This window comes from Suricata suricatta, chromosome 16 (assembly GCF_006229205.1).
Source record: "Suricata suricatta isolate VVHF042 chromosome 16, meerkat_22Aug2017_6uvM2_HiC, whole genome shotgun sequence".
Classification (NCBI taxonomy): domain Eukaryota; kingdom Metazoa; phylum Chordata; class Mammalia; order Carnivora; family Herpestidae; genus Suricata; species Suricata suricatta.
Window position 1 is genome coordinate 51,974,335 of NC_043715.1, and position 9,152 is coordinate 51,983,486.

The 9,152-nt window shown below is 60.5% G+C and overlaps 2 protein-coding genes across 6 annotated transcripts in view; both read left to right on the forward strand.

Annotated features, from left to right (window-relative positions):
* The first annotated feature begins 309 nt into the window (after positions 1-309).
* Positions 310-6,934, forward strand: NR1H2 (nuclear receptor subfamily 1 group H member 2). Of its 3 annotated transcripts, none has more exons than XM_029926205.1 (10): positions 310-463; positions 577-711; positions 1,293-1,380; positions 1,462-1,593; positions 1,958-2,248; positions 2,331-2,593; positions 2,761-2,940; positions 3,581-3,680; positions 5,880-6,088; positions 6,359-6,934. In XM_029926205.1, exons 2-10 carry the CDS (start codon positions 661-663, stop codon positions 6,503-6,505), a joined length of 1,461 nt encoding a protein of 486 aa, XP_029782065.1. In that variant the 5' UTR covers positions 310-463; positions 577-660; the 3' UTR covers positions 6,506-6,934. The 3 variants fall into 3 exon arrangements, with proteins under 3 accessions (XP_029782065.1, XP_029782068.1, XP_029782067.1); XM_029926208.1 differs by having other exon boundaries at positions 1,301-1,380; XM_029926207.1 differs by having other exon boundaries at positions 311-463; positions 1,319-1,380.
* A 1,354-nt stretch (positions 6,935-8,288) lies between these two features.
* The window catches only part of POLD1 (DNA polymerase delta 1, catalytic subunit), a 34,085-nt gene continuing 33,221 nt past the window's right edge, over positions 8,289-9,152 (forward strand). For all 3 annotated transcript variants that reach the window (XM_029925271.1, XM_029925269.1, XM_029925268.1), the window contains exon 1: positions 8,289-8,361. The gene's annotated coding sequence lies outside the window, so the exon portion shown is untranslated. The remainder of the gene's footprint in view (positions 8,362-9,152) is intronic.

A 9,152-nucleotide genomic window follows, 5' to 3' on the forward strand; every position in this document is an offset into this window, starting at 1 on the left:
ATAACCGAAAAATGACAGACATGCTTCAAATCGGCCGCGTGCGAAAAGGAGCTATAGGTAGGGAAATTTATGCCGAGTCAATCCTTGGCCGAAAGCCCAGAGAGGCACCGGGAGGAATTAAAGCAGCCCAGCTCGGGGCCGGAAAGATCTGGGGCTGACCACGCCCCCTCCGGCTCTAGGTTTGATAGAACCGGTTCGGAACGCTTCTGCCAGCCCCAGTGGAGCTGCCCCGGACGGCAAACTTCCGGTGACTGTACGACTTCCGTGCGGGGCAGCCGATTTGGCTGGTCCTCAGCGGACCGGAAGTCCGTCACTCCTGACTACCCGCCCCTTTCCTAAAGTGACGCACGGCGGGGTTGCCGGAAGAAGTGTCGAAGTTACTTTTGAGGGGATCCGAGAGGCGGCGGCGTGCCAGGGGATACAGAGGAGGAGGAAGAGAAGCAGAGCAAGGGGACGGAGGCAGGTGCACTAGAGTTTGGAAAGATACGGGAGGCGTCCCGGGCCTGGCGCTTCCCGGCGTTCCCCGCGCTGCCCCCGCTCAACCCCCTTTCTCTCCTCTCCCCCTCCCTTCCGTAGCTCGCGCTGTCTCCGGCTGTTTCCAGGGCAACGGGAGTAGGAGACCCCCGCGAGAGGCGGCCCACGGGACCCTCGCGCGCAGCCATGAGCCCCGCCCCCCACTGGTGTTCGGAGAGGGGCGGGACCTGGAGCGAGGTATGGGGGCGGAGCGTGATGGGAGGAGGTGGAGGCGGGGCATGATGGGGAGAGATGGGGCCGGACAGGGAGGGACGGGTACCGATGGGGCGGGGCAAAGTGGCGGGGCGGGGCATTGTGGTAGAGTGAGAGTGCAACCTACAAAGGTTGGGCGGGATCTAGAAGGAAAAGATGGGGCGGAGCATGGGGAGGAGGTGGGGTCAGAATGGGAGTTGGGGGTGCTTCCTCCGCTGAGGTGGGGAGTAAGAGTAGGTTGGGTGAAAACTTGGTGGGAGGAGGAAGTTAGGGCGGAGCACGATTGAAGCAGAAAGGGCCGTACCTGAAAAGGGAGTGGGCAGGATCCGGAGTGGGTGGAGCCTAAGGGAGGGGCGGGGTCTACATGAGGGCAGGGCTTGAGACCCAGCCAGAGATCTGGAGCCACAGTGGGTGGGGTCTGTCAGAATCGGTTGAGAGGCTTTGCAGGCTGGCAGCGGTCTGGGGTGGGGTCTGAATGCCGTAAAGGAGGAGTGTGGAAAGATGGAAGAAAGAAGTGCCTCCATGATGTGGGGCTGGCCTTACCTGACCCTCCCTGGCCCCACGAGGCTCTCAGGGCCCCCGTATTCTGCAGGTTGCTCCGTGACTCCACCATGTCCACCCCCACCACCAGTTCCCTGGACACCCCCTTGTCTGGTGAGCGACCCCTTTCCTAGCCCAGTCCCTACCCCCATCCCACACTTGGCAGGAGAAACTCACTGTGCTTCCGTTTCCCAGGAAATGGCCCGCCTCAACCCAGCGCCCCCTCTTCTTCACCAGCTATAAAAGAGGAGGGTCCTGAACTGTGGCCTGTGGGTCCAGACCCTGATGTGCCTGGCGATGACTGGGCCCGCTCAGCATGCAGCGAGGGTGAGATGGGGCCCCGGGATAGTGGCTCGGGGTGGGGATGGGGGGCCTTGTGGGGCGATCTGGGAAGGGAGAAGGATCAAAAATGAGGATGGGAGACCCCAGAGTTTCTTGTTGGTTTTTTTTTTCTTCCATTGCTTCTTGATACTTTTTTTCCTTCGCTTTGCCTGTGAGGGTATTTTTTTCCTACTTGACACCTTTTGTTATTTGTTTTTTGGGGTTCACGCATCTTTCCTTCTGAATTGCCATTGCCCTGGTCGCCCCCTGTACGCCAGCTCCTACGTCCTCTCTGTCCCGGCACGGCCCTCTGACTGCTGTTTGTTTTGGGGGCTCGGTCTCTCTCACGGCTTCTGTCCGCCCACCCCAGTCGTTCCGGACCCCGCAGAAGAACCAGAACGCAAGCGAAAGAAGGGCCCGGCTCCGAAGATGCTGGGCCACGAGCTGTGCCGCGTGTGCGGGGACAAGGCCTCCGGCTTCCACTACAACGTGCTCAGCTGCGAAGGCTGCAAGGGCTTCTTCCGGCGCAGCGTGGTCCGAGGCGGGGCCCGGCGCTATGCCTGCCGGGGCGGTGGAACCTGCCAGATGGACGCCTTCATGCGGCGCAAGTGCCAGCAGTGCCGGCTGCGCAAATGCAAAGAGGCCGGGATGAGAGAGCAGTGTGAGTGCCGGGGAGGGCGCCGTGCCCGCCTGGCTTGTGCCCAGCCCCGGGGCCTCCGCTGAGCCCTGTGTCTCCCAAACAGGCGTCCTGTCGGAGGAACAGATCCGAAAGAAGAAGATTCGGAAGCAGCAGCAGCAGCAGCAGTCGCCGGTGGGGCCAGTGGGCAGCAGCAGCTCAGCCTCTGGGCCTGGGGCTTCCCCCGGAGGGTCTGACGGAGGTGGCCAGGGCCCCGGGGAAGGCGAGGGCGTCCAGTTAACAGCTGCTCAGGAACTCATGATCCAGCAGTTGGTGGCGGCTCAGCTGCAGTGCAACAAACGCTCCTTCTCTGACCAACCCAAAGTCACGGTACTGCCCCTCCACCTCCGCCAGGGGCGATGAGGCCCGTTCGGGTGAAGCCATCGGGGCTGCGGGCCGGGCATGGGGAGGGAACGAGGCTCCAGAGGGCAGGGCCTCCTCAGGCGCAGTCTTTGCCTCAAGGAGTCCGGGAATAACCTCGACCCCGTTGTCCCTAGCCCTGGCCCCTGGGTGCGGACCCCCAGTCCCGTGATGCACGCCAGCAGCGTTTTGCCCACTTCACGGAGTTAGCCATCATCTCGGTCCAGGAGATTGTGGATTTCGCCAAACAGGTGCCCGGCTTCCTGCAGCTGGGCCGCGAGGACCAGATCGCTCTCCTGAAGGCATCTACCATCGAGGTAACGGGCAGCCTGCCCTTCCTTCCTGCCCACGAGGAGCCCCATGGATAAGCCTCAGGACAGATGTCGGGGGACTAGGGATGAGCATGACCCCTCCGGTTGTTGCCCTCGTGGGAACGATGATCTGTAGGGGAACATCAAAATACTAAACATAATGAGAGCTTCCCATGAGCCAAGGGGAAAAAGGAAATGGGTTGAGGCTGAGAAAAATTGAGGATTGGGCTGGGAGAACACACTTTAAAGAACATGCTGAAAAGGCTATTCAGAAAAGAGTTGACATTTAAACCAAAGCAACAGAAACAAATAAGTATTGAGTTGCTAGCGGACACCAGGCTCCGTTCCAAGTCCTGGACACGTGGCTCATGGCCTGTCCCCATGCCTCGCAGCCACCTGGGGAGAGTATCCTGAGTTGAGGGCGCTGTGGGCACTAAACCTGTAGGAGGGAGCGCTTGGGGGGCCGGGTGTGCTGACCGCAGGCTGGGCTGACTTGTGGGAACACGGTTGGGGGCAGAGGGGTGAGAGACGATTCTAGCAAGAGTAGGTTCCCCCAGCGGGCCAAGAGAGGAGAGACCAGTGGCTATGGGGTCACGGGGACGTGTGGTGCCCCCGCCCTGCCCACTCCTGTCCCTGCTGCGCACAGATCATGCTGCTGGAGACGGCCAGACGCTACAACCACGAGACGGAGTGCATCACTTTCCTGAAAGACTTCACTTACAGCAAGGATGACTTCCACCGTGCAGGTGCGGTGGGGAGCCATGGGGAGGGGAGCGTCGGGGAGGGCGCGGGGCTGCCACCCCTGCTGGGAGACCTCAGGCCGTCCCATTCTTGTTCCATTCTCCCCTGATCCTCTATCTATTGATCTCCAAATTGGGATGAGCCAGCATCGAAATGAGATCAAAGTATATTTCTTGAGTGCCGAGAGCGTGTCTACTGCGATGCAGTGCAGGATGAGACAGTGGGGTCTGTGCTGTCACTCGGGGCATCTGGATAGGAATTAAGAAAAGACACTCTCTCCCCAAACCGGGTGTCACCAGTGGGAGGTCACATCTCGGTCTGTTGTGAGGTACGCAACCTACGTGACTGCACAGGGTAGGTCCCTGCCAGCCAAGAGCACTTACTGGGGATGGGACCTAGGCAGTGGGCTTCTGGAGGAAGTGCAGTTGAACCGAGGCCTGAGGGGTGAGAGGTATTGGCTAGGAAAAGGGAACTGGGGGTAGCATTGCCCACCAGGCTTCATGTACCAAAAAAGCCTTTTTTTCCATCAGGCTCTGGCCTCGCTCTGAGAGTCCAGCTCTCCCCCATCATTTCTTCCTGGGGCACCTGTGCATTTTCCTAACCCCATCTTCGTGCCTTCCTCTATCCCACCCCCATACCCCAGTATGAGGGTGGCAGGGGAGCGCTGGGCAGGGAGAAGATTTCTGGCAGGGGGCTCAGCACGTACAAAGGCCCTGAGGTCGGGGAAGACCTGGAAGGTTTTAAGGAACTACAAGGAGCCCCAGGCATCTGGAACAAAGGGAGATGGGGCTGGGGAGAAGGCTGGGGTCCTACCGCTTCCCCCCATCCTCCACCGCTGTCCTCCAGTGCCTCTCCCTGGAACGTTGTCCGGGCCCCTCGCTGGGTTCTCCGGAGCGTGTCTGTTTACACAGCAGTCAGAAAGGGTCCTATTCATAGCAAGTCAGGTCACGCCCCTCCTCCGCTCACTACCCCTGCCTGGCTCCCGTCTCACTGGGAGAAAAGCCAGAGTCCTGGCCATTTCTCACAGGCTCAAAGGGGCCGCTCCGCCCCCACCCCCCTTTGCTCACCCTCCTCCAGCCGTACTGGCCTCCTCCCTCTTACTTGAACCCCCCAAACATGCTCCTGCCTCAGGCTTTTGTGGTTGCCTGGCCAGCACGGGCGAGCGCCTCATCCTGGTCTGCATGGGATCGTCACAGCTCAGGCACTGGGAAGCCTCGTGGCCCAGAAGGCTGCCCAGTCCTGGGAGACAGACAGGTGGTGCCCACCTGGACCACCCAGAACATCCATCCGTCCCCTCCCCTCCTGGTTTTCTCAAAGGTCACCTGTAGTGTGGCCTTTCTACAGCATCACCGGACACTGGCCACTTTGTCTGTGATGTGCTTTGCCTCTCGATGCCTCCATTACCCTTGCTTGTGTCACCTTGATCCACCTCACAGACTGGATGGTTTAGTGACCCGTTAGCCTCCTGTCTGCTTCCTCAACCCCCAAGTGCAAGTCCTTGTCTTATAAAAACAGCTTGACCCTGGGACCTGCCACATAGTAGGTGCTCAATCAAGTTTGACAAATGAATGAATGAGCCACTCTTGGGGAGGAGTTTAGGCCTTACTCTGTGAGCAATGGAAGCCACCACAGGGTGGCGCAATGTGACCTAGGTTTAAAAATGTTTCCTTGGGGTGCCTGGCTGGCTCAGTCGGATAAGTGTCGGACTTCGGCTCTGGTCATGATCTCATGGTTCGTGGGTTCAAGCCCCACATCGGGCTCTGTGCTGACAGCTCAGAGCCTGGACCTTGTCTTCAGATTCTGTGTCTCCCTCTCTCTCTGACCCTCCCCAGCTCACGCTGTCTTCTCTCTCTCTCTTTCTCAAAAATAAATAAAACATTAAAAAATAAATAAATAAAAACGTTCCCTTTTCCTTAGGAGAGCACCAGGAAGGTCGGGAAGGAGGCGAAGGTAGTGATGAGGTAGCAGAAAATACTGAATAAATGTTGGCGCTCATTACTCATCCCTTTATTCAAGCAAAGGTTAGGGCGCACTTCCCACATGCCAGGCACCCAGTTAGGGGACATGGGAACGGAAGGGACCAGAACGCTAGAACTGCTGCCGTGCCCCTCAGCCCGCTGACAGCAAGTGGCGTCGGGCCAGGGCCGGGGCCGGGGCCAGTGTGGGCCTGGGGGAGCTCACGGCCCGGCCTCCCGCGCCCACAGGCCTGCAGGTGGAGTTCATCAACCCCATCTTCGAGTTCTCGCGGGCCATGCGGCGGCTGGGCCTGGACGACGCTGAGTACGCCCTCCTCATCGCCATCAACATCTTCTCCGCCGACCGGCCCAACGTGCAGGAGCCCAGCCGCGTGGAGGCCCTGCAGCAGCCCTACGTGGAGGCCCTGCTCTCCTACACGCGCATCAAGAGGCCGCAGGTACCGGAGCCCTGGTGGGGCAGGAAGGTGTAGGGTCACGGCCGGCCCCGGCTGCTACCCCCGCTGCCTGGCTCCTCTGGCAGCGCCCTGAGCCCCGGCCGGTGTCCTTTCGGCAAAGTCTGTCCTTGGGCCTCTGTCCCCTGACCAAGCAGCCGGGCTGAGTGCAGGCATAGCGGCAGGGCTCCCGGGCTCTGCCTGGCCCGACCTCTACTGGTGGTGCTGGGGGGAGGGCTGACCAGAACCCCCCTCCCTCCTGTCCACACCCCGCAGGACCAGCTGCGCTTCCCCCGGATGCTGATGAAGCTTGTGAGCCTGCGCACGCTGAGCTCCGTGCACTCGGAGCAGGTCTTTGCCTTGCGGCTCCAAGACAAGAAGCTGCCGCCTCTGCTGTCTGAGATCTGGGACGTCCATGAGTGAGGGGCATGGCCGCCTGCCCCCTCTGACGCACGGACGTTGTCGCCCCCTTCTCCTCCTGGAGTGGGAAGGAGCGGGCCTGGGGTCCCACCTTGTGGCTTATAGCACAGGCCCTGGCCCCATCACCCTCAGTCCTTGGGTGAGCCCCCGCTAGGGTCCAGGAGACCCCCTCCCTGCCCACTGAGTCTTCCCGGGGGTGGGGGCGCTGGGTGGGTCCTAGATCCCGACCCCTGGCCCTCCTAGCACTACCGGCCGCCCTCCCCACCCAGCTTACACCTCAAGCTCACTGCGCAGTGCACCTTGAGCAGGGGGAGGGGGGCCTGTGGCTCTCCCTTCCAGCCTGAGAAACCGCAGGCCCCCTCCCTCTGTTCCTTTTATTTAATAAAAACTAAAAAAAGACAAAAACAGGAAAATAAACGATGACTAGAAATCTGCCCTGAGCCAGAGTGAGTCTAAGACGTACGGGGGATGGGATGTCAGGGTCTTCGTGGACACCAGCTCCCTGAACCTTGTGTCACTGGGCTGGTGGGGGGTTTGGGGTGATGTGGCTGGGTGCTGGGGCGGCTGGGAGGGCTTGTGCAGGAGAGGCTGACAGCCTTGGCGTCGTCTCCCTGGACTAGGGGAGTTGGAGCCTGCTGGAGGACAGAATTTCAGTGGATGAAGGGTCAGGCGCTCAGGCCACAATGTTTCCTCAAGCCACCGGGCACAGTGCTGGCCGGGCTGGGGATGCCGATGTTCATGTAACAAGTGTGTACGGGGCACTTACTGTGTGGCAAACACAATTTTAGGCACTGTAACACCGGAGAACGAGATAAAGCCCCTCCTGGGAGGTGGCTACCGATCAGGGCTGGCAATGGGGGGATGGACGGGGCCAGCTAGAACGGAAGGGAATAGGGGCTTTAATGGTGGCGGCGAGCGGCAATGTGGCAGCCCAGAGGTAGAAGGCAGGCAAGTCCTCACACAGGAGATCATGTCCCAGGGGGGACCTTAACCACGACAAGTAGGCTGGGCCCCCAAGTTGAGGGGAGAGCACATGCCAAGTCTGGGAGGTGAGAGGCTCTGGTCATTTCAGTAAAAGGACGGACTGTGGACGTCTCTTAGTCCCTCTCTCCCCTGGGCCAGGCTTCCGAGGGGTCGTGGAAGTGAGCTCCATGGACAGTCCTGGCCGAGAGTGAAGGGGGCGTGGCTTGGAGGAACGGGCTGGGTACTGAAAGGTGTGCTTTTTCGAGCGGGTGACGGGGGAAGGGACTAGTTACAAGCAGTCCTGTTCCAAGCCGTTTGCCTGGAGCCCCCAGGTGTGCCCGCCCTTCGCTAAGTCCAGTTTACAGATGGGGAAACCATGGCTGTGAGACAGAACTGACCAGATCTCCCCCAAGCGGGGAGGGCAGGCGTCAGGTCTTCCGGCAGCGGAAAGGAGGACAGTGCGCAAGTTGTCCTCTCGACTTGGTCCCCGGCAGAAAGCAGGCCGGCGAGCCGAAGCTACGCGCCAGGTTCCCGCGGGCGGGGAGGCGGGGCCTGCAGGATCACGGGGCGGGCCGCAGGGCCGCGCGCACAGAGAACCAGTCCTCTACCGTCGGAGGGGGCGTGGCTTGGGGGAGCCACACCCCTCAAGGCGGGGTGGGGTGTGGCGAGAATTTATGGAAAATAAGAAGAGGCCACATCCTAAATTGGAAGGACGGGGCGTGGCCTGGTCCCAGTTGGGGAGGAGGGCGTGGCTCAAAGGTGCGTAGGGGCGTAGCCTCGCCCTACTTGGGCGTGGGGGCGTGGCCAGCGCGGCGCGCGGTGGCTCTGAGCCTGCGCGCGCCGGAGTCAGGGGTCACGGCTGCGTAGGCTGTGGCGGGAAACGCTGTTTGAAGCGGGTGAGTAGTGGGAGAAGCGGGATTGCAAGGATTCGGCTTGGCAGGGAAGGAAGGTGGAGGAGCCAGGCATGTGGGCCTGAGAGAAGGGTCGGGAAGAGGGGCCTGGAGGCGGGAGGGCGCACGGTAGAGGGGCAAGGGCCAGTGGTTCTGGGCGCGGGCGCGGGGGCGCACAGGAAGATGACTGGGGTGCCGGTCGGGATGCGGGAGGGGTCTTGTGCTGGGCGCCTGGACCCTGGGGTGATCTGGGGGATGTGCCCTGGAGGCTCTTGGGGCGACGGGACCCCGGACGCAGTGGAGGACTGAACTGGTGCACGTGGTTCACTAGATACTGAGTACTCCGTGCCAGGCGCCGTTCTAGAAGCAGAGGCTACAGCCCGAAAAAGTCAGAGAAAGTCATTGGCTCAGGAGAAGACAGACAGTAGACAAGTGATAAGTAATAATGATAAAACAGTGCGTTCGGGGCTTGATTCCGCATCCAAAGTGAAATAAAGCAAGGTGGCCTGTTTCTTTAGCTGGAGGGATCAAAAATCCTCTTTCTGGGGATGTGACATTTGACCGAGAAGTCAGCCTTGTAAAGAAAGATTTGGTCAGAGGGACCATCAGGTGCAAAAGCCCTGAGGTGGGAAGGAGTTTGGCCTGTTTGTAGCTGGAGTCAAGGCAACAGGCAAGGTTGGAGACATGGGTTTGACTCTTATTCCAGGTCCCACAGGGAGCCATGGAAGGTTCTGAGCTGCAGAGCGACATGGCCCGCCCTGCGTTTAGGGAAAAAGTCCCTGGGTGCTGATTGAAGA

Coding starts and splice junctions, on each gene's coding strand:
- NR1H2 (XM_029926205.1), top strand. CDS start 661: ATGAGCCCCGCCCCCCACTGGTGTTCGGAGAGGGGCGGGACCTGGAGC. Junction 1,381..1,461: donor CCTGGACACCCCCTTGTCTG/GTGAGCGACCCC, acceptor TCCGTTTCCCAG/GAAATGGCCCGCCTCAACCC. Junction 2,594..2,760: donor CTGACCAACCCAAAGTCACG/GTACTGCCCCTC, acceptor CGTTGTCCCTAG/CCCTGGCCCCTGGGTGCGGA.